We start from the raw sequence: 24,767 nt of genomic DNA, 5'->3' as shown, positions 1-24,767 counted from the left end.
ATCTGTGCATATCCACGTCTGCCTCCATATAACGGTACCTCCCTATATTTGGTATTTTGATGATTTTAGCGACATTATTCACCGCAATTGTTTCAAATTTGGTATTTGAAGCTCGAAACGGATACTACAGCCTAAGACAGAAAATTGTCTGTGCAGGCCCACATTTTTGTATAGCCCCCATATAATCGTACCTCCCTATATTGATAATTTCAGCTACATTATTCACTGATTTTTTGCAAGTTTCGCTTTTGAATATTGTAATGGCTTATGACAAAATTTGCCCATGCATGTCCACGTCGACCACATTTGTTATTTTTAAGATTTTAACAGAATTTAACGGATTTTATTTATTTTTTTTTTTTTTTTTGAAAATTGACAAATTCGTTCCAAATGGTGTAGGGTCGAACTTACAGGTTTTTACTTGTTTTTACAATTGTAGTGTCAAATTTTCCATATGTGAAAGTTGTACACATCGTATGATACATAAACAACATTCCATTTGTGAAATACATTACATTACAGTACATAAAGACTTTTTCGGTCACAGCGATCCCTATTTTCATCGGAAAATGATAATATAAATTAATCAAAAGTATTACTTGTTTGTTATTAAATTTGTGGTAGCTGCGTTGCCTAAAATTCGACGTAGCGTACAAAAATATTCAATTTCGCCACTATGGTGAAATTTTTTGTACGTGCATATCACCCAAATACGCCAGAGGCGTACAGACCAAATTGGTCTGTTCCAGATCTACAAGAATATTGATATTATGATATCGAAAAAATTGTTAAACTGTTAGATTCTTGCAGGTTCTGGAACAGACCAATTATTTATTACTTGTTTCTATTTTTAACAAACAATAAAAAATAAATTGCTTAATTGTCAATGTTAAAATTGTACAATTTCGTACGTCCGATGTATTTTAGTGTTTTACTTGTCTGTGGTGAAAAACGTTAACTGCGTACGTCGAATTTTAGGTAACGCCTTTTGCCAATCGCTGTATTTGTTTTGATTTTTGTCTTTATCGCGCATTTCCAATTGGGTGCCTGTATTGCATCCTTCCTTTTCTTCCTTTTGCGTTGCGCCGGTACTGTTTTACGGTTGAAATCGAAAATCTCTAAAGCTTTGCGGCAGAATTTACTTACCTTACGTCTTTTTAATTGCAGAGAGGTTCCCGGAAGTTATTTATACCAATCATCAGGGGCATCCACACAATTGGAATTGGTAAGGACATAAAAATATGACCAATAATATTAAATGAAAAACAGACCGCACCCTGACATTTTTTTCAATGACCTACACTCTCGAATCGACAAGGACTAGACAGGACAACACACATACATTTGCAGAGAAGAACGCGATGTCAATGTCAAATATGCCATTAAATCCTGTATGCTTTTCTTTTGCAGAATCAGGTGGTAGACGAAATCTACATCAATCCAATATGGAGAAACGTTACTTGGAGAATCCTTATCCAGATTATGTGAATAAACAGACGACGCCTATCAATTTGGACGAGGAGCATGTTAAGAATTTAATATGTACCTATGTGGATGCCGTACTGGAACATTGTCGTCCCGGCTGTGATGATGAGGATAACCGTGGCGATTTGTATGTGGGCAATGCCGGCATTGCCTATATGTTTTGGAAAATGTCGCGGTCCAATCAATGTCATGACTTGTATCCAGCATCGCTGGAACATGCCCATGCCTTTATACGTAATGCCAAGGCCAATGCAGATCGTTATAAGAAACGCAGAGAGGAGCGTTACTCGTTTTTGTGCGGCAATGCTGGGATCTATGCTGTCTCCGCTGTGATTTCTCAGGATCTTAAATTGGTGCAGGATTTATCGGATGATTTGACAAATTTCAAGGCCGGCATTGCACCCAGCAAGGAACATTTGCACACCAAGTATGGCTGTGATGAGGTGTTGGTGGGAAGAGCTGGTTATTTGTCCGGCTGCTATTGGTTAAACGATGTATTGCCCGAAAAGAAAATCACCGATGATGATGTTATATCGATTTGTCAAATGGTCATAGCCAGTGGCCGGGAATATGCCAAAATGACCAATGCACCCTTGCCGTTGATGTACCAATATCATGGTACCGAATATTTGGGTGCTGCTCATGGCCTATGCTCCATTTTGCATATGTTGTTGGATAGTCCATGGTTCAGTAACGATCCCATATCGGCACCATCCGCTGAACTGAGAGACATCAAAAAGTCCATTGACTTTTATTTAATGCTGCAAGATGAGGAGGGTAATTTTCCGGTGGCCTTAGAAGACTTACGTAGTGGTCGTGAAAAAAGGTTGGTCCACTGGTGTCATGGCGCCCCGGGTGCAGTATATCTGTTTGCCAAAGCTTATTTGATTTTCAAAGAAGACAAGTACTTACAGTCTTTGAAAAAGTCGGCAGATTTGGTGTGGAAAAAAGGTTTTCTGCGCAAGGGTCCCGGCATTTGCCACGGTGTGGCTGGAAATGGTTATGTGTTTTTGTTGCTTTACCGTTTGACAAATGATCCAAAGTATTTCTATCGAGCCATTAAATTTATGGAACTACTGAGCAATGCCGAATTTAAGTTAAGGGCCCGCACTCCAGATCGCCCTCACAGCCTATATGAAGGTGTTGCCGGAACGGTGTGTTACTTAATTGATCTGCTTGAACCAGATCAGGCCCATTTCCCGTTTATGGATGTTTTTCATTGAACCATTCATTGAGCCCGGCATCGCCCCGCCCCCTCCCCCAAACATTGGTAAATTGTCGGCAGGAATACAATCAAAATTTTGATGCAGACCCACAGACAGACAGACCTCAAAATGCCAAGTAAAGAAATGTACTTCATATACATACAGCTACATATATATTTTGTCGTCTTGTTTACAAAATCCATAAAAATAACCTCTCTATCATCATCACATCACGCATATCAGGGAAATGACTTAAGCACAATATATATTTTATATTGAAGATGCTAAACAGATTTCTCAATTTCTTTGGTGAACACGCAGCAGCAGGCAGGATATGAAAGCAAGATGTGTCCTTTTGCTCGGGAAGCCATGAATTAGAGTAGAATTTGATTTTTTTTTCACGTCTCCACCTCAATTGGCAGTGTATGTGTCTTAAGACTTATTATATAATCTTATGTATGTTTCAATTAAACAACAACATAACAAAAAATATTTATCATTATATTCTCCTTATATAATAAGTAGTATTTATTGGACAAAACAAAAAGAAAAAAAAAAAACAATTGGTAGTGAATTCCCAAAACAAGAAAAAATCTGAACCCCACTCTCCCAAAAATGTTCTCAGCAGGGCAACCTAACGGACATAGCTAAAGAAATATGATAATGAAACATATTTTTCCAAATAATTTACAAATATTTCTTGGATCATCAACAATATTGTGCTTTATACATACACATATTTACATACTTACATATTTAGTGTGTTCTTTTTTTATTTTTGATTTGTCTTTGAAATAAACACAACTACATATTAAAATTTAGCGTATTGATATTAAAATACAAATTATGATTCTAAAAGAATTAAATGCAATATTTTTCTCAACATTTAAAAAATAAAATTAATCCAAAATCTATACAGAACAATTTAAGTGGAAAGTGTTTTAATTAAAACAAGTAAAAAAGATGTAATTTGGGCCGGGCCGATCTTTGAATACCCTCCACCATTTGCAACGATTTTGGCAAATTTTCAAAAAAGTAAAATCCATTAAAAATTCTTTTAAAATCTTCAAAATATCGAATGTAGCCGTTATATTAGGGTCTACACGACAACGTGGACCTGCATAGGCAACTTTTGTCATAAACCATTATAATATTCAAATGCGAAAATTAAAAAAATCGGTGAATAATGTCGCTAAAATCAACAAAGTACCAAATATCGGGAGGTACCGTTATATGGGAGCTATACGAAGTCATAGACCTGCACAGATACTGCAGTATCCATTACCAACCTCAAATACCAAATTTGAAACAATTCCGGTGAATAATGTAGCTAAAATCATCAAAATACCGAATATAGGGTGGTATCGTCATATGGGATCTATACGAAGACGTGGATCTGCAAAGACAGTCTCCTGTCATAACCTGTAGTATTCATTACGAACTTCAAATACCAAATTTGAAACAATTCCGGTGAATAATGTCGCTAAAGTTATAAAAATACCGAATTGTGGGGTCTAAAATGTTTATTTCGAGGTGTTACAGACGGAATGACAAACTTAATATACCCTCCATACATGGTGAAGGGTATAAAAAGATGTAGCTAGCATACGAAAATTCTAACTAAAATCATGAGATTTAAATTTTTTGTGAAGCTCCTAAAGATATGCTCTAAAAGTGCTAATAACAAATGTGGAAGTTACAAAACACCGTACCTCAGGGAGATTTTTAGTGTCGATAAATCGGTATCATAAATCGGGCGGTACAGTTATATGAGGCTATATCGAAATTGGGACATGGCACCAAAAATTCACGAATACCAAAAATTCTACGGACCTTAAATGCATCTCAACGTATCGACACCTAATAGTACGTTTATATATAAATAGGCTAACCCACTGGATTTCGATTATAATTTACTTATACTTATACCCTACAAAAACTTCTAAGCATGGCTCAATAAGAAAAGTTGCTCAACTTCAAAGAAACTAAGAAAATGCAACTCTGTGCTGGAGTCTTCTAGGGTCAAAGAGACTTTTAAATATGCAACAGAAGAAAAATGTATTTAGGGGGTAGCTTTGTTCTACCTTCTGTTATTATGCCATGGTTCTAACGTAAACATGGCATAGAGCACTTTTAGACTACTAAATCCACTCGATTTCAAATGTAATTTTCATTGACTATACGTCACGTATATCGTATTCATAAAAAGAAGACGTTCCATGTCGATAAAGCAGTCTCTATGTTATGGTTGTGTTCATGGCCCAATTATAAGGTCTTCCTTCGAGCGAATTAATCTAAAAACAGCTGTTATTTTACCACATGAAATGTCAAAATTCATGCTTGAGGCGAAAATAAATATTTTCGCCTTGACAGCAGAATTTTGTGGCGAATATGTTTGTTGTCATTTTTTGTATGTATAACACATGGTAGAAAAATACAGGTAGACGCATCGACGCAGCTGCTGGGACAATGAATCGTCAAACCGAATTTTAAATTAAAATGTTAAACGAAAAATTGTTGATATTTGTAAAAATTGCATACCATAACAAACTCCAATTTGCGTTGGATTTAAAAAACGTATAAAAATCTACTTATTTTTCACAAAACATTTTAACAATTTTGACATATCAATGTTCTCAAGCATTGCAATAATTTTTTGAATAATTTTTCATTTTAAATTTTTAACTTAAAAATTGGTTTGACAGTTCTTTGCCACAGCAGCTATGCAATGCGACTACCTAAATTCTTCTACCATCGTTTTGAAGTGTGTTTTTGTTGCAGCGAATTCAAATTTAATTGACAGATCGTCTGGTAGTCAGCTGAGCTGGAAGGGGGACCTTATACTTGGATCATGGTTGTGTTTTATCGATGTCGTGTACCATTAAATACATGATTCAAGTATAAGGCCCCCCTTCCAGCTCAGCTGATTACCAGACGAGCTGTCAATTAAATTTGAATTCGCTGCAACAAAAACAAACTTCAAAAAGATGGTAGAAGAATACAGGTAGTCGCATTGCATAGCTGCGGTGGCAATGAACTGTTAAACCAATTTTTAAGTTAAAATTTTAAAATGAAAAATTATTCAAAAAGTTATTGCAATACTTGGGAACATTGATATGTCAAAATTGTTAAAATGTTTTGTCAAAAAAAAGTAGATTTTTATACGTTTTCTAATACGACGCAAATTGGAGGTTGTTATGACATGCAATTTTTACAAATATCAACAATTTTTCGTTTAACATTTTTAATTTCAAATTCGGTTTGACGGTTCATTGTCCCAGCAGTTGAATCGATGCGTCTACCTGTATTTTTCTACCATGTGCTATACATACAAAAAATGACAACAAACATATTCGCCACAAAATTCTCCTGTCAAGGCGAAATTTTTTTTCGCCTCAAGCATGAATTTTGACATTTCATCTGGTAAAATAACAGCTGTTTTTAAATTAATTCGCTCGAGGGAAGACCTTATAATTGGGCCATGATTAAATACCTGATTGAGCGATCATTGTTTGCTTTTTATTTATTCATGCCGAAATTGTGTGGCCTTAAAAATGAAGTGGTCAAAAGTACAGTTTTATTTGAATATTATTTATGATCGTGATATTATGATCGTGATACAATATAGAGTTAAAATAGCTTTGTAAGGTAGAGCAATCATGCGGATTGTTTACGCGTCAACGTGTCATATGGAACAATACATCGCTTGTTCACGCTGCATTGGCCGTTTAACTACCCTTCATCCATTCCAAATTCCAAAAAAAGTCGACAACAGTAAAAATAATCGATTACTCGATTTTCCACTAACCTTGATTGGACGAAAGTCGACTTACGTATCCCTATTTCAAACTGTCAGTAGTGTCGCTCATCACTCTCTCATAACTCGCAATAAAACAACACGACGGTAAAATCGAAAAAAGAAGCTCTTGTGGCAAAGCAAATTTTGGAAAAAATCTATAAGATTTTCGTGGAAAGTTTGTTGTCGGCGGAGAATTGTGGGAAAGCGATATTGTCAATATATTTTTTACAAACGAAATATTGTGTAATCAAGTGTTAAAAACTTCTGGTCAGTTTCTTTACTCGTCAATCGTTGATAGCACCACCAAATAACACCTTATAATAATACAATTGCCTTGCCCTCCATTTTTTCATTGCGCACGGTTTGCTTCTGTCAATTGAATTTTGTGTGTGCGTGCGTGCGTGTGTTTGAATTTGAATGCCTGCAAAGGAAAAATCAAGAAAAACTTCATAATTTCCCAACAAAAAGAGTAATAAAAATTGTGTATAAAGTTTATAAATAAATTTTCAAGTGAAAGTTTATGCATATTTGTGGTATCGTTATATTGTGAAAATAATAACAAAGCAGAAAGAGCGAGAAATTAGAAGTGCACTTTTTCGGTTTGTTTATAAAAATAATACCAAAAAAAAAAATACGTTGCTGCTTGTGAATTGAACGAAGAAGAAGAAGTGGAAGAATTGTAGATAGAATACAATACAAACAACAAGAACAAGAATAATCAAAACAACAACGCAAGGCAACATTGTCGTTTACCGTCCAAGAGAGTAAAAGAATAGAAAGAGAAAGAGAGAAGGAAAACTAAATTCTTTGCATCAAAGCTAAATTGTCAAAAAATAGGGGTAAGTGTGTCATTCTTTGGGAATATTTTGATTTGTTTTTGGCTTTGCATTTGAGGTAAATTGGAATTTTGTTCGTAAATGCTTTGTAAAGCTGGATTTATTTGACCTTTGGTAAAAACGTATTGAAAGTCTTGTCTGTACTTTGCCTTTTGCCCAAAGCAGGGGGCGTATATTTTGTTATTGTCCTCTCTTACCATGACGGAAAGAAATGTTCACATTGTTCGATAGATGGCATTGTTCTAATGCAGCACAGTGTTTTGATTTTGAATTTTTGGATTGAAAATCCCTTTGACGACCTATCACAACGTTTTAACCCTTAATAACTTGACTCTTAGGGGTGGACAATGAACGGAAATGCTTGACGAGGTGTAGATAAAGGGTGGCTTGCTTTTAAAAATACTGCTTGGGAAATCTGTGGACAATTAACATTGAAATCGAACCGCATGTGGTATTTTTAGAAAATCGTTTATTTTAATCATACACCTGTTTCTTCATATCGGCTAGATACCGATCTCAACCTCCGCCCATTTTACATTATTATAGTTATCTAAATCGTAGTGACGTGTCACGTGATGGGTAACCTTATAACTAATTTTCTGAAATAAAAGAGAAATGGACGGAAAAAAACTTAGAAAATTTATAAAAAAAAAAAATAATAATTTAAAATGTCGCTTTTCTTTCAAGTTTTTTATAATATTCTAGGTATTACAATTTAACTTTGTTATTCAAGTTCCCCACAATGAAATTTTCTTTGATAAAAGGGAAATAAACGAAAATCGTTCTGTCAAGTTTGTGCGATTTTCCATACATTCTTTAGTTTGTAGATTTGTTAGTAGGTTTGCATCCACGGTGTATCAGCGTGTCGTTCTTAGCCATTTTAGTCTTCTGGCTAACTGAAGAATGATTGCTGGCTCGATGTCGGAGAAGGAGGGCAAGTCTGGCAGAATTTGCTTACCCTCTGTCTCACCCCTACAAGAGTTGGGCAGTGGCAGAGTAAGTGCTCCACCGTCTCAGTTTCTTTCTCGTCCTGACAAAGCCTGCAAGATAATGCTTATGCAGTACTTGGAAGAAGTGACAAAAGGATGGCTTCACTGAGCTCTCAATCTCTGGATCTACTGACTCAGATCCGCGTCTGACCAATTCATCGGCGATTCATTGCCAGACATGTCCAGTGTCCAGATTTTGACAAACGATTTAACCTTTTCCAGAGAATTCCTGGATTCCACAACTGCCATATATTTGATTGTAAATGAATTTAGAGCCTTCAGGGCCGCTTGACTATAGACATATATCGTCACCGGTCCCTCCTGGTCATTGATTCTATTTGCCAGTTAGTGCCAACCTTGCTTTCCAAAAGTACTTCAGACTCAATAGTCCAACGGATTGGTATCCAGAGATATTGATGACCATTGTGCGCTGGAAATGAAGCGAGGAACCTCATTTTGTAACCATTCTTGGGTGCGGCCTGCTAAGTGCGATGGTGCTGAGTCCTCCTGTTGGAATGTCCAAGGTCTGCGGCCAAAATGTTTGCATGCCCAAGGCTTTAATACACCCTCCAGAATATTTTCGCCATAATATTCGGCATTTATTCTGATGCCATGGTCGATTTATACAAGCGGAGAGCGACCATCGGCTGTTATGGCGGCCCACACCATCTCCATGGCCGGCGCTTGAGTTCTGGTGGCCAACCGAAGGTGCACATTTTCAGCTGAACTCTTTGGCAAGTAAACACGATCATTTTGTTTGTTTACAAACTGCTGGACAATGAATGTTTTCCCATCGGAGAAAACCAAATTCGGCAGTTCACTACTTTCGGCCAAGCGAAGCAACACTTTAGCTCTTTTGAGTGTATTTTCTTTCTGTTGCGGTGTAAGTTCTTGCACTTTTTGGAATATCAATGGGTTTAGGCTCAGCTCATTTTTCAATATTTGCCGAGGGGAATATTGCGATACGTTCAGCTCAGGAGCCATTTCTCGGCCACTTCGACGCTGGTTTCGATCAAGTCGCATCTTTACTTTTCGAACCTTTTCTGCTGATGTTGCTGTTTTCTTTCACTTTTCTTTCCCACTTCCTTGAGGTCAGGCTATGCTACCTTGACGTTGGGCTACGCTACGATTTAACGATGTCAGTCTGTCTGTCTATTGAAATCTCGATACAGCCCACATATTTGACATAGAGTGTCAAAATTTAGCAGAACAATTTGTATTGCGTCTAGGATGGTAGGTATTGAAAATGAGATATATCGGTCCACGTTTTGGTATAGTTCCCATATAACTGTACCTCCCGATATTCGGTATTTTGATTATTCTTGCCAGGTTTTTTCACGGATTTGTCTCAAAATTTGTATTTTTAGGTCATAATGGGTTCTAGATCCTGTGGAGAAACATTGTGTGTGTAGGTCAACGTTTTTGTACAGCCCCATACAGCAATACCTCTTGATATTCGATATTTTGATGATTTTTGCCACATTTTTCCACGAATATATCTAAAAATTGGTATTTGTGGGTCATAATGGGTTCTAATGTTTTTTTTACCCTAAGATGGAGGGTATTAAAAAGTTCGACCCGGCCGAACTTAATGGTTTTTTACTTGTTGTTCATAATATGGCGTCTAGAGCTTGTAATGGTTTCCATCTCCTGTGGAACTTTTCCTATTGCACCCATATTAAGGTAACCGCAGGTATTCTGTATTTTCATAAATTTAACAAAATTCTTTAAACGGAGGTGTTTTAAATTTAGGTTTTGATGTTTGCAACGGGTTCCATATACTGTAGAGAAACATTGCCTACACAGGTTATCGTTTTCCTATAGCTACACATACTATTTCAAATTTGAAAATTGAAATTCGAAATAGAATACCGATCCCTTTCCTGTGTTTTTGGAAGAGCCCACCGGTATTATGGCACCGCCTACTCTTTAATATAATATTTCAAGACTTGTATTGGCTTCTCCAAACAATTTCCCTGGTATTTGCCGGAACTCGTTTGAATGTTGAATCCTGCAACTTTTATTTTCGATGGGCTTCTTTATTTCATACTGGAGGGTATTAAAATTTTGATCTGGCTTAACTTATCGCTTTTTTTCTTGTTAGTAATAGTGTAGTTTCTACTTCCCACTACAAATACCGCATAATTCAAAATAGCACATCTTGTTGGAACGATCGTTTCCAAACGAAAAAAATACCAAAATTCCTCAAGATCAATTGTGTGGAATATGTAACATCCTGTTTATGACTTTAAATTTTAATATTAAATAATTAAAAATTGAAAATAAAATTGTTATCAAATTGTTGTCCTTTTTATGGCACACACACACCCTGATACTTAGTACTTCTGACTCCTTAACAATAAAACTATTCATGAGAAAGTTTTAAATAGTTCTCAACATGACCTTAATCTCTGAGGGAAGTAATAAAAACAAAAATAGTTTTTTCTTTTTTTGAGGAAATAACTACTTCCCCACCCCTGGGCAATTTTCCACGCCCCATAACACTGTCTAGTTAGGTTTTCTAATCGCACAACATAAATTGATAAGAATTACCAACTACCCATTAAAGATAAATAAAGGGTTGTTATTTTCTTTTTTTAATTTTCCTACAAAAATAGGGGTTAATAAGTAGTTATTTTGAAATTTCATATTTTTTATCTTTTGATGGATTTTAAGTTTATGTCTTTGTTTAGAGAATTACTGTTCGTTAGCAAGATTCATTTTGTGGAAAAAATGTAGTGTGTGGTTTTGGAATTTTTAGACTTGTATTTTTTTCTGAATTCATGGGAATTCTGAAAATTGCATTTTCACTTTCATGACAACAGCCCTACACTCCCCCACTACTGACAAAAGATAAGCAAAACAATCACCCAATTCCAAACCACTTTCTATGAAAACAATTTCTTTTCGACTTCAAGGTTTCGAATGGGAACCAGTAGAAAATAGCAGCAACAACAACTACAGCAATTGTATTTCTTTTTACATTATTTTTTTCTGGTTAATGTGGTTACCTCTATTTTTTTAGTTTATAATTAAAATTATAAAGTGTGTTTTTATTTTCTTCAGCTGCAGATTTATGTAAGCCTAAATGTGGCTACGGTGTTATGATGTTGAAAAAATATTTATGTGGTCTCTTGAAAGTATTAACAAGACCACATTGTATGTTTATGGGGTAAATCCAATTCCTACCAAAAACCGCATGTATTTTAGAACAAAAATAAAATAAATGGTTTTAAAAAAATGGTGCGGTAATTTTTTTAAAAAATTTACCCCAGAAATAAAATATTTTGCATAAAATGCAGTCGTTTTGGTTTGGACATGTCCACTTTCCGAGGAGAGTCAAGTCCATTGGGTCCATTGTTCCACAAAAATGTTTGAGTATCTATTTCTCAGTATTTCCTAATTGATAAGAACAATTACCTTTTCTCTGTTCCAGAACAGGAATGTAAATCTTTTTACTATCATAACCTATTTTCCCTCTATGATATCGAAAAAAAATTGCAAAATTAGTAGATTCTTGCAGGTTCTGGAACAGAGCTCTTATTTTTTATTTCTTTATAAATTTTCCGAAAGGATATTTGAAGTTTAGAGGATGACCATTTCAATTTGAAGTTTGAATTTAAAGATTGTCTGTGTCTCCATTTCATAGCGCAGCCCAATTTATGATATTTTAAAGACCTCAACGAGATTCTCCAACCGATTTCACTGGCATTTGCATTTTAAAATAGAATTCATTTGAATTTCAGAATCCGCTACCATTTTTGTAAAGGAGATAAATTGTCTATCCTTCAATACTCCACAGTCGTTAATATGACTGCCATGCCAATCTCCTTCTTCATTGACCGTTCCTTCTCACCTCATTAGTGATGTTTATTCCAAGGTTATATCAAAGATTCTCCATAGTTTAAATCTACTTCCAGTCCTTTATCTTGTCCTTTACGACTCCCTCATCTATCACCTCGGGAATATCATCAAATTTTAGAATAAGTTTAGATTTGTTCGAATTGGTCACCTTTGGCACGAATTATGGCCTTCAAGCGGCCAATGAAACCGTCATTAGCTACCCAAATGTTGCTCTGCCGTATTTTGGCCCATTCCCGGCGAAGCGCTTGCTTAAAGTGATTGACGCTTTGGTATTTTTAAGTGCCAACCTTGCTTTCCAAAAGTACTCCATACACAATAGTTCAACGGATTGGTATCCGGAGATTTTCGTGACCATTGTGCCCTGGAAATGAAGCGAGGAACCTCAGTTTGTAACCATTCTTGGGTGGCGCTTGCTGAGGCCGCGATGATCCTGAGTTCTGTTGGAATGTCCAATGTTTGCGTGCCCAAGGCTTTAATACACCCTCCTGGCCTTCGGCTCGTCTATGAAGACTCCCTGGCCTTCGGCTCGTCTATAAAGACTCCCTGGCTTTCAGCTCGTCTATAAAGACTTCCAGGCCCTTCAGCACGTTTATGAAGACTTCGTTTTTCAGCTCTTCTATGAAGTCTCCCTGGCAATCAGCTTGTCTATGAAGACACCTGACATTCGGCTCGTCTATAGAGACTCACTGGCCTTCAGCTCGTCTATAGAGACTCCCTGGCCTTCAGCTCGTCTATAGAGACTCCCTGGCCTTCAGCTCGTCTATAGAGACTCCCTGGCCTTCAGCTCGTCTATAGAGACTCCCTGGCCTTCAGCTCGTCTATAGAGACTCCCTGGCCTTCAGCTCGTCTATAAAGACTCCCTGGCCTTCAGCTCGTCTATAGAGACTCCCTGGCCATCAGCTCGTCTATAGAGACTCCCTGGCCATCAGCTCGTCTATAGAGACTCCCTGGCCATCAGCTCGTCTATAGAGACTCCCTGGCCATCAGCTCGTCTATAGAGACTCCCTGGCCATCAGCTCGTCTATAGAGACTCCCTGGCCATCAGCTCGTCTATAGAGACTCCCTGGCCATCAGCTCGTCTATAGAGACTTCCTGGCCTTCAGCTCGTCTATGAAGAGTCCCTGGCCTTCAGCTCGCCTATAAAGACTCCCTGGCCTTCAGCTCGTCTATAAAGACTCCCTGGCCTTTCAGCTCGTCTATAAAGACTCCCTAGCCTTTCAGCTCGTCTATAGAGATTCCCTGGCCTTCAGCTCATCTATAGAGACTCCCTGGCCTTCAGCTCATCTATAGAGACTCCCTGGCCTTCAGCTCGTCTATAGAGATTCCCTGGCCTTCAGCTCGTCTATAGAGATTCCCTGGCCTTCAGCTCGTCTATAGAGACTCCCTGGCCTTCAGCTCGTCTATAGAGACTCCCTGGCCTTCAGCTCGTCTATAGAGACTCCCTGGCCTTCAGCTCGTCTATAGAGACTCCCTGGCCTTCAGCTCGTCTATAGAGACTCCCTGTCCTTCAGCTCGTCTATAGAGACTCCCTGGCCTTCAGCTCGTCTATAGAGACTCCCTGGCCTTCAGCTCGTCTATAGAGACTCCCTGGCCTTCAGCTCGTCTATAGAGACTCCCTGGCCTTCAGCTCGTCTATAGAGACTCCCTGGCCTTCAGCTCGTCTATAGAGACTCCCTGGCCTTCAGCTCGTCTATAGAGACTCCCTGGCCTTCAGCTCGTCTATAGAGACTCCCTGGCCTTCAGCTCGTCTATAGAGACTCCCTGGCCTTCAGCTCGTCTATAGAGACTTCCTGGCCTTCAGCTCGTCTATAGAGACTCCCTGGCCTTCAGCTCGTCTATAAAGTCTCCCTGGGCTTCAGCTCGTCTATAGAGACTCCCTGGGCTTCAGCTCGTCTATAGAGACTCCCTGGGCTTCAGCTCGTCTATAGAGACTCCCTGGGCTTCAGCTCGTCTATAGAGACTCCCTGGGCTTCAGCTCGTCTATAGAGACTCCCTGGGCTTCAGCTCGTCTATAGAGACTCCCTGGGCTTCAGCTCGTCTATAGAGACTCCCTGGGCTTCAGCTCGTCTATAGAGACTCCCTGGGCTTCAGCTCGTCTATAGAGACTCCCTGGGCTTCAGCTCGTCTATAGAGACTCCCTGGGCTTCAGCTCGTCTATAGAGACTCCCTGGGCTTCAGCTCGTCTATAGAGACTCCCTGAGCTTCAGCTCGTCTATAGAGACTCTCTGGCCTTCAGCTCGTCTATAGAGACTCCCTGGCCTTCAGCTCGTCTATAGAGATTCCCTGGCCTTCAGCTCGTCTATTGAGACTCCCTGGCCTTCAGCTCGTCTATAAAGACTTCCTCACCTTCAGCTCGTCTATAAAGACTCCCTGGCATTCAGCTCGCCTATAAAGACCCCTGACATTCAGCTCGTCTATGAAGAATTCCTTAATTTCCTCTGTGAAGATTGTCTAGCCTTCAGCCCGCCTTTAAAGACTCCCTTCAGCACCCAATAAAAACTGTTCCAAGACCACCCCAAAGACTCTCTACAGCTCGTAGATGAGGTCTTCTTTCATCCTTTTGCAAATACTTCCTTCAGTTCGTCTATAAAGAAGGCTCTCTTCAGTTCATGCATAAACTACTCCCCGGCCCTCCAGCATGTCAATAACAAATTTCTTTAATGAAATATCCATAAAACTACACTTCTGCCATTGCTAATGCCAGGTGACTTTTATTCTCTTCCTTCCTATAATTCACTTGTGATTCTTATAAGAATCTGCATGTCCTATGACGTCATCTTACCATTAAGACCAAAGGACAGGTTTATGTCATAAATGCAGACGAGTAAACCACCACCAACACCACATGGTCGGCACGTCTGCTGCCGGTCCGTCCACATTGCTGGCGTGCTGCTGCTGCCGCCGGGGTGGTTGTTATGCCGGACTTCGTTACGGTGTGACATCTTATTATGTGACGCTTACCATGCTTACCTACCCTAACTATTAGCTACTCGGCTGTCTGCCTGCTCACCTACCTACCTACCTTGGTGGAATGGAAACACAGATGTACAGTTGTTGTTCTCTTCTCAAAATCTCAAAAACACACGAGCGTCGTGTGGCCAAGAGCCAGGCGTGGATTTAATGCGCTCACGTACAAAAGTGTAGTTTATGGCGTTGATGAGCAGGAATAAGTTAAAGTGAAACAAACAAATAAAAAACTAAACTTGTAAAGAAAACTCACCCTAAAAAGTCATACCGGCCTAGGTTATAGCTGGGCGATCATATGTCGCATGTCGCCCATGTGTGTGTGCGTTTCGATCAAAACTACCCAGTGTTAAAATATTTTGTTATTCCAAATCCCACCACCAATATCATCCTCCATTTAACGCTTCCTCCCACCCCAAATTGTAATAGACAGTCATGCATTAATGCATGGCCATCGCACCAATCCCCCGTTGGAAATTCTGGGATATTTATAAAATCAAATCACATCGAGATGTTGTGTCGCCTGTCGCAACCGAAAATATTACAAATTTCAATTTGTTTCCTCTTTTTTCTCTCATTACACCCCCCATTCAACTTTTTCCATAGCTACATCGTATTCTATGTACACATATTTATGACCTGGCATGGGGTCATTGTTCTCCTCGACTATGTCTCTGGGAGAGATTGCCTACTATCTCGTCATTACCTTTGCAATGGGTTTTTGTCGTCCCCCTTGTCTGTGGCGGGCTATTCGTGCAAGTCATATGTTTTTTTTTGGTTTAGAATTTGATTTTCTATTCCATTTTGTATGTTTTTCTATTCTTCCGTTTGTCTAACCTCATTTTATGGAAAAAGGAAAGAACAAGAGGAAATAGGGCAGATAATGCTGCCCGTGGATGCCAGCTGAAGTTTTGTAGGGCAGCATATTTTTAGCTAATTGATTGAATATCTCGATATTACTTCCTCCATATGTTGTGGTTGTTGTTGGTTCAAAATTGCAATATACAGAGCGGCACGAGTTCTTTCTCCGCACCGAACAGCTGGAAGTTCTCTCTACTTTCATGTAGATTTTACTTTTAAGGTGAATTTTTGTTGTTTAGATTTTTAAGTGAAGAGACCCCTTGAGTACCAGGAAATAAGAAAATAACTGATAGAAAAACGGCAAGGAAAAATTGGAAAATTTTAAGAAAAAATATCTCAAAATTGCAAATTTTCGGAAGTACATCAGCGAAGAGTTGAAGAAAATGTGTGAAGAAATCGGATCTAGAAAGACTCCGGTCATCTCGTCTATAAAAACTGTCTTCCACTCATCTAGAATGAATTCCTTCCGCTATTCTAAAAAGGCTCCACTATTCTAGAAGGGCTCAGATAGTCTAGAAAGACTTTCTTCAGCTCGACCAAAGAAGGGAGTCTTCAGCAGTTTCTCTAGAAGGAATCTCTTCAACAAAACGTCTAGAAAGACTCTCTTCAGCAGAACGTGTGGAAAGACTTTCTTCAGCTGCTCGTCTAGAAAGACTCTCTACAGCAGTTCACCTAGAAAGACTCTCTTCAGCAGCTCGTCCAGAAATACTCTCTTCAGCTGCTCGTTTAAAAAGACTCTCTTCAACTCCATACTGACTGTCTCAAGCTCGCCTAGAAAGGCTCCGTTATTCTAGAAGGGCTCAGATCGTCTAGAAAGGCTTTCTTCAGCTCGACTAAAGAAGAGAGTCTTCAGCAGTTCCTCTAGAAGGACTCTCTTCAACAAAACGTCTAGAAAGACTCTCTTCGGCAGAACGTCAAAAAAAAACTCTCTTCAGCAGCTCGTCTAGAAATACTCTCTTCACCAGCTCGTCTAGAAAGACTCTCTTCAGCAACTCTTTTAGAAAGACTGTCTCAAGCTCGTCTATGAAGACTTTCTTCGACTTGTCTACCCTCTGGGTAACGTCTCAGCTCTTCCAGAGAGACCTGCTGACCCTTCAGCACGCTTATAGAGAGACTTCCTGATCCTTCAGTTCGCCTATAGGGAGACATGTTGACTCCCCAGCTCTCCTAGAGAGGCTCGCTGATCCTTGCAAGTTTCGCTGGCCTCTCAGCTATTCTCAGCTTCGGCTCGTCTGTAAATATTCCTCTTCCACGTGGCCGGTCAATGAAAACTTACATATCCTTCGGTTCGCCAATGAAGATTCCCCGGCCCTTCTGTTCGTTTGTTAACACTCCCTGACCCATTTATGAAAACTCGCAAACCCTCTCTTCAGCGGAACGTCAGCAGCTCGTTTAGAAAGACTTTCTTCAGCAGCTCATTTAGAAAGACTCTCTCCGTTTAAAAGGCTCCACTGCCTTCAACTCGCATAAACACTCCCTTAAACTGGTTAAATAGACTCTCTCCGACCCGTTTATGAAAGCTGCCAGCTCGTGTATGAAGACTGGCTTCAGATCAACTAGACAGCTCATCTATAAAGACTCCTTATTGTTGCTCTCGGACTATCAGATCATCCACTGATAATCTCTTGAGTCTTCAGCTCGTTTATGTAGAAATCCTCGTGTTCGGGTTGTCTATACAGTCTTCTGGGACCTCACCTTATCTATGACAATGGTCTTCAGCCCATATATTGAGACTTCTTCGCCTGTAGCTCATCTATAGCGACTACCTCTCCTTTAGCTTGTATGTAGCGGCACTTCCCTTTCAGTCCATCTATAGAAGCTCCCTGTCCCTCCGTTCATCTATAAATTCTTGCTGTCTTCAGCCTTTGAATTCTGGCTTGTGCCTCTCAGACCATCAGATCATCCACTGATAATTTCTGTCTCTTCAGCTCGTTTATGTATAAATCCTGCCGTTCTGGTTGTCTATACAGACTCCCGGGACCTCACCTTATCTATGACAATGGTCTTCAGCTCTTATATCGAGACTTCATCGCCTGTGTCATAGCGATTCTCTCGCCTGTAGCCCATCTATAGCGACTCCCTCGCCTATATCTTGTCTGTAGTAGTATTTAGCTTTTAGCTCATCTATAGTGACTCCCTCGCCTTTAGTTCGTATGTAGGGTCACCTGGCTTTCAGCACATCTATAGCAGCTCCCTGCCCCTCCGTTCGTCTATAATGTCTTGCTGTCTTCAGCCTTTGAATTCTAGCACTCGGACCATCAGATCATCCACTCATAATCTCTGAATCTTCAGCTCATCAATGTAGAAATCCTGCCGTTCGAGTTGTCTATACAAACTTCCGTAACCTCACCTATGACAATGGTCTTTAGCTCTTAAATTGAGACTTCATCGCCTGTAGCTCATTCATAGCGACTCCCTCGCATTTAACTCGTCTGTAGCGGTACTTGACTTCAGCCCATCTATAGCAGCTCCATGTTCCTCCATTCGTCTCTAAAGTTTTGCTGCCTTGAGAATTTGAATTCTGGCTTCTCGTCGTATTTTGCCATCCACTGATAATCTCTAAATCTTCAGCTTACAATGTAGAAATCCTGCCGTTCAAGTTGTTATACAAACTTCCGGAACCTCAACTATGACAATGGTCTTTAGGTCCTATATTGAGACTTCCTCGCCTGTAGCTCATCTATTGTAGATAGCGGCCCTTGGCTTTCAGCCCATCTATAGCAGCTCCCTAGCCCTCCGTTAGTCTATAAAGTCTTGCTGCCTTCAGCATTTGAATTCTGGCTCTCGGACCATCAGATCATCCACTGATAGTCTCTGTTTCTTTAGCTCGTCTATGTAGAAATCCTGCCGTTCGGGTTGTCTATACAGACTCCCGGGACCTCACCTTATCTATGACAATGGTCTTCAGCTCTTATATTGAGACTTCCTCGCTTGAAGCTCATCTATAGCGACTCTCTCGCCTGTAGCCCATCTATAGCGACACCCTCGCCTATAGCTTGTCTGTAGCAGCATTTAGCTTTTAGCTCAATTGTCGACTCCCTTGCCTTTAGTTCGTATGTAGCGGTACCTGGCTTTCAGCTCATCTATAGCAGCTCCCTGTCCCTCCGTTCGTGTATAAAGACTTGCTGCCTTTGAATTCTGGCTTGTGGCTCTCGGACCATCACTGATAATTTCTTTTTATTCAGCTCGTCTATGTAGAAATCCTGCCGTTCGGTTCGTCTATACAGACTTCGGGGCCTCACCTAATTTTTGACAATGGTCTTCAGCTCTTATATTGAGACTTCCTCGTCTGTAGCTCATTCATAGCGACTCCCTTGCCTTTAGTTCGTATGTAGCGGCACCTGGCTTTCAGCTCATCTATAGAAGCTCCATGTTCCTCCATTCGTCTCTAAAGTCTTGCTGCCTTAAGCACTTGAATTCTGGCTTCTCGTCGTATTTTGCCATCCACTGATAATTTCTGAATCTTCAGCTCATCAACGTAGAAATCCTGCCGTTCGAATTGTCTATACAAACTTCCGGAACCTCACCTATGACAATGGTTTTTAGCTCATATATTGAGACTTCCTCGCCTGTAGCTCATCTATTGTAAGTAGCGGCACTTGGCTTTCAACCCATCTATAGCAGCTCCCTGTCCCTCCGTTCGTTTATAAAGTCTTCAGCTTTTGAATTCTGGCTCTCGGACCATCAGATCACCCACTGATAATCTCTGAATCTTCGGTTCGTCTATGTAGAAATCCTGCCGTTCTGTTCGTCTATACAGACTTCCGGGACTTCACCTTATTTTTGACAATGGCTCATTCATAGCGACTCCTACGCCTTTAGCTCGTCTGTAGCGGCGCCTGGATTTCCACCCAACTATAGGAGCTCCCAGACCCTCCGTTCGTCTATAAAGTTCTGCTGCCTTGAGCATTTGAATTCCGGCTTCTTTTCGTGTTTTGCCTATGAAATGCGGGTACAAATTTCTCTAAAATTCTAATTCTGAAATCAATTTGTTACTCTTTGCTTAAATAGTTTCCAAAATGGCTTGGCTCATTAATGGCATTAAAAGGTTGTTATGGTGATAACAAGACCCAACAGATGTCATTGTTTCGAAACGAAGGAAAGGATCCTTAATGGATGAATTACTGAAAAAGGGGGTGTACCATTGTAAGGCTCATCGTCAACATGAGGGCTGTCAGGGGTTGAAAACATATTAGTCATGGTTAATTTTAATAATTTTTTGACAGTTGTATTTATTTGTTAATAAGGAGTGGAGTTTTCGTTTCGTTTTTGCCTAGGTCCGTTGAGTAATGCAGCTCAAGACTTGGCTCAACATTATGCAGTTTTGAGTGTTTTTCAGAGGCTTGGCTTAATGCTCCTGATAATTAAATGATTTTCTTATTTCATATTTATGACCATAAGTTGTTGTTGTTGTTTTTTTTTGGTTCTGTCACCTACCACTCCCCATTTTGACGAAGTAAATCTAATTTCAAACAAGCCAGTATTTTTTGTGGAATCGCATTAATGTTTGATTTGTCTGACCAACCTAATTTTTTTTGTTTCACAAACAAGCATATCTCATCGGATTGTTACTCATTTGTTGGCTTGTGGCTTTATGTGTCACCGCTATTAGGGACGCCGAAACATAAGTGGAGAACCCCCATATATTCACCTCCATATCATCGAAATTTACATTTACTCAAATAATACACCCGTACGTACGTACATTAATCATTTTCTGAAAGGTTTTTCTATGTGAAAATTTGTATATCTTTTGTCACATTGGTGGTGGGGAGAGGAGGGCTGAGGTTAAGCTGGTGGTGGGCCACCATACATGCTTATCAAAAAAGGCAAAAAAGAACAAAACGACAACATAAACCAATATTTGTAAAAATAATTGACTCAATACTGGGACAACTACCAGGGAATTCTCTGTCCAACTTATCGCTTTGTCTTTGGCCTTATCACGATTTGCTTTGTGCTTTGATGATGTTTGTTCATCAGGTTATTTCTGCTGCTTCCTCACACGACTTTAGATGGCGGGGACTGGGTATAGACTCATCAGGCATACTTGAAAAATGGATAGTATGGAAAGGGGCGGCTCATATTGCAAGGTATTGCATTAATTTTCGTTATCAATTTTCCCAGGGAAAGGGGATTACATTTTGAATTTGGAACTGCCGATTCATGGGAATTGAAGCTTTGAGTAAGGAAATACCAAGACCGCAACGGCGTCAGTGAAATGTTTACAAGAAATTAGGAACTGAAAATTAGACGGACAATGTCATTTGTCGGGTGTTTGAAGTAGTCATCGTCTACAGGGGGAGATTAATAAACTGCAACAAACTTCAGACTGCTGTCATTAGACGGGCAATGTCATTTGTCGGGAGTTGGAAATAATTATCGTCTACAGGGTGAGATTAAAAAACTGCAACAAACTTCAGACTGCTGTCATTTCTAAGCCACTCATCCGATATCTGTTAAAATTATTCCAGTTACAGCACATTACATTGTCAACAAGCGTACAAAAGCATTTTGATGAGAATTTTCCAGAAAAAAATTTATTCGTGATGGAATTCAAGCGTGATAGTGTGTGATTTCTTTATATTTGGCTGGAAAACCACAAGTGACTATCGTTAGAGCACTCCAGCATTTAAATGTGAATACATCTTTTGTGTCTCATTCCATCGCTCTTTACCGTGGTACTGGTAGCGTAGCCCGACATCAAGGAAGTGGGCGGTAGAAAACAGCAACATCAACAGAAATGGTTCGGAAAATAAAAAAAGCGACTTGATCAAAACCCGCGTCGCAGTAGCCGAAAAATGGCTCCTAAACTGAACATATCGCCATATTCCATTTGGCAAATATTGAAAAATGAGCTCGGGGTAAAACCATTGAAATTCAAAAAAGTGCAAGAACTTACACCGCAGCGGAAAGAAAATAGACTCAAAAGAGCTAAAAAGTTGCTTCGCTTGGTCGAAAGTGGTAAACTGCCGAATTTGAGTTTCTCCGATGAGAAAACATTCGTTGCCAAAGAGGTCAGCTGAAAATGTGCACCTTCGGTTGGCCACCAGAACTCAAGCGCCGGCCATGGTGATGGTGTGGGCTGCCATAACAGCCGATGGTCGCTCTCCGCTCGTATTAATCAACTCTGGCATCAGAATAATTGCCGAATATTATTGCGAAAATATTCTGGAGGGTGTTCACAAGAAATAAGGAAATTAAAATTAGACGGCCCATGTCATCTGCCGGGTGTTGGAAGTAATCATCGTCTAAAGAGGGACCATAAAGGCTCTCTAGCCATCAGCTCGTCTATAACCACTCCCTATCCCTTCAGCTGGTCTATAACGACTCCCTACCCCTTCAGCTGGTCTATAATGACTCTCTTGCCTTTAGCTCGTCTAAAAAGATAAACTGGTCTCCAGCTCCTCAATAAAGACCAACCAGCCTTGAGTTCGTCTATAAAGAATGACCTTCAGCTCGTCTATAAAGACTAGCCTTCAGCTGGTCTGTAAAGACTGGCTTCATCAGATCCATTAAGACTGGCTTTAGCAGGTCTACAAAGACAGACTTTAGCTGGTCTACAAAGACAGACTTTAGGTGGTCTACAAATACAGACTTTAGCTGGTCTACAAAGACTGTCTTTAACTGGTCTATAGAGACTGGCTTCAGCTTTGAAGACTGCCACCGACTCGTCCTAGAAGACTACCTCCAGCTCGTCTATAAAAATTGCCTCCAGCTCGTCTATAAAGACTGGCCTTCAGCTCGTTGATAAAGAAAGGCCTTCAGCTGGTCTGTAAAGACTGACTTGTTTAAAGAGGGGCTCGCTTTTGGATCAGCTCCTCTAGAGAGACTCGCTGACCCTTCAGCTCGCCTATAGGGTGACTTGCTGAACCTTTAGCTATCCTAAAGGGAGATTCACCACTGATTCTTCAGCTGCCCTAGAAAAATTCGCTGACCTCTCAGCTATTCAGGAGAGACTCATAGTTTGTCCATAGAAACTCGCTGGGCCTCAGCTCTTTTATGGAGTCTCGCTCTCCGCTCAGCATGTCTCTGGAGGGACGCCCTTTCTGTCCTTCGGCTCGCCTGTAAATATTCCTTTTCCTCCTGGCTGGTCTTTGAAGACTTACAAGTGCTTCGTTTCGACATTGAATACTCGCCGACCCTTCTGTTCGTCTGTTAACACTCCCTGGCCATTTGTGAGTTTATGAAAACACCCAGACCCTACCCGCCCATGAAGATTTCTTCGCCTCTTCCATTAGGACACCCTGGATCGTCAGCTCGTCTATGAAGACTTCCTTGCTCACAGCTCGTCTATGAACGCTCCTGGACCCTTCAGTACGTCTAAGAAGCCTCCCTGGCCTACAACTCGTATATGTAGGCTCCTGGACCCTCCAGTACCCCTATAAAAACCCCTTGGACAACAACTTGATGGGAAATGTTCCCAGGATGAAGACTTACATGTGCTTCGGTGTTCGTTCCTTCTGTTCGTCCCCTTCTCTGGGCTTCTGCCCATTTATGAAAGCTCTCAGATCCTACCCGTCCATGAAGATTTATTGGCATTTTCCATTAGGACATCCTGGATCTTCAGCTCGTCTATGAAGACTTCCTGGCTTACAACTCGTCTATGAGCGCTCCTGGTCCTTTCCGTACGTTAATAAAAATCCCTTGGACTACAACTTGAAGGGAAATGTTTTAAGGATGAAGACATACATGTCCTTCGGTTTGCCAATGAACACTCCCCGGCCCTTCTGTTCGTCTGTTAACACTCTTTGGACATCTGCCCGTTTATGAAAGCTCCCAGACCCTACCCGCCCATGAAAATTTCTTGGCATCTTCCATTAGGCCACCCTGGATCTTCAGCTCGTCTATGAAGCCTCCCTGGCCTACAACTCGTCTATGACGGCTCCTGGGACCATTCAGTATGCCTATAGAATCCCTTTGGTTTACAACTGGAAGGAAAATGTTTTAAGGATGAAGACCTACATTCTTGGCCTCTTCCATTAGGACTCCCTGGATCTTCAGCTCGCTTGTGAAGACTTTCTGGCTTACAGCTCGCCTATGACCCTTCAGTACCCCTATAAAAACTCCTTGGACTACAACTTGATGAGAAATGTTTCCATGATGAAGACTTACACGTGCTTCGGTTCGCCAAGGAAGACTCTCCGTTTCTGGCCATCTGCCCATATATGAAAACTCTCGAATCCTAACCGTCCATCAAGATTTCTTTACCTCTTCCATTAGGACATCCTGGATCTTCAGCTCGTCTATGAAAACTCCCTGGCCTCTAGCTCGTCTATGGAGGTTCCTGGACCCTTCAGTACATACGTCTATAAAACCCCCCTGGCCTACAACTTGATGGAACATGTTTCCAGGATTTCAGCTCTTCCTTAGAGACTCCTGGCCCTTCAAATGACTCACCTCTACTCCCGTATGGAAACTCCCCTCAGGTCGTTGATAAGCTCTCCCATTTATCTGCCATTACTTTCAATTAACACTCAATTGGTTTGTTGTCGGCCAATTAGGCCACTTATCTGCGCCGAAATGATGACAAAACAACTACAGTTTTTTGTCCAGCCACAGAAACATTATTTGGAAATTACCCAACCTTCGGTTTGGTCTAATTGGGATTTTATGAACTAAGGAGCTACCTAGTCAAAGCTGATTATGTTTTGGTTATTGAACGATTATTACCAAAAACAAAAACATATATTCATGACTTTTGTCGTCCATTATCCTCGGCCGGTGTGGCTGGTGGCGTGCCTTCTTCCTTGGCGGATTAGCA

The 24,767-nt window shown here is 40.3% G+C and overlaps 2 protein-coding genes across 4 annotated transcripts in view; both read left to right on the top strand.

The window, feature by feature from the left end:
- Nucleotides 1-825: 825 nt before the first annotated feature.
- Nucleotides 826-3,619, top strand: LOC101888531 (lanC-like protein 3 homolog). Of its 3 annotated transcripts, none has more exons than XM_020036997.2 (3): nucleotides 826-978; nucleotides 1,168-1,225; nucleotides 1,411-3,619. In XM_020036997.2, exon 3 carries the CDS (start codon nucleotides 1,446-1,448, stop codon nucleotides 2,706-2,708), a length of 1,263 nt encoding a protein of 420 aa, XP_019892556.1. In that variant the 5' UTR covers nucleotides 826-978; nucleotides 1,168-1,225; nucleotides 1,411-1,445; the 3' UTR covers nucleotides 2,709-3,619. The 3 variants fall into 3 exon arrangements, with proteins under 3 accessions (XP_019892556.1, XP_005184298.1, XP_011292819.1); XM_005184241.4 differs by lacking the exon at nucleotides 826-978 and adding an exon at nucleotides 984-1,088; XM_011294517.3 differs by lacking the exon at nucleotides 826-978 and adding an exon at nucleotides 990-1,101.
- Nucleotides 3,620-6,540: 2,921 nt separating this feature from the next.
- LOC101888362 (fizzy-related protein homolog) overlaps nucleotides 6,541-24,767 on the top strand; it is a 73,756-nt gene continuing 55,529 nt past the window's right edge. Inside the window, exon 1 of the mRNA XM_005184240.4 lies at nucleotides 6,541-7,328. The gene's annotated coding sequence lies outside the window, so the exon portion shown is untranslated. The remainder of the gene's footprint in view (nucleotides 7,329-24,767) is intronic.

This window comes from Musca domestica, unplaced genomic scaffold (assembly GCF_030504385.1).
Source record: "Musca domestica strain aabys unplaced genomic scaffold, Musca_domestica.polishedcontigs.V.1.1 13, whole genome shotgun sequence".
Classification (NCBI taxonomy): domain Eukaryota; kingdom Metazoa; phylum Arthropoda; class Insecta; order Diptera; family Muscidae; genus Musca; species Musca domestica.
This window is presented reverse-complemented; position numbering and strand designations above follow the sequence as displayed.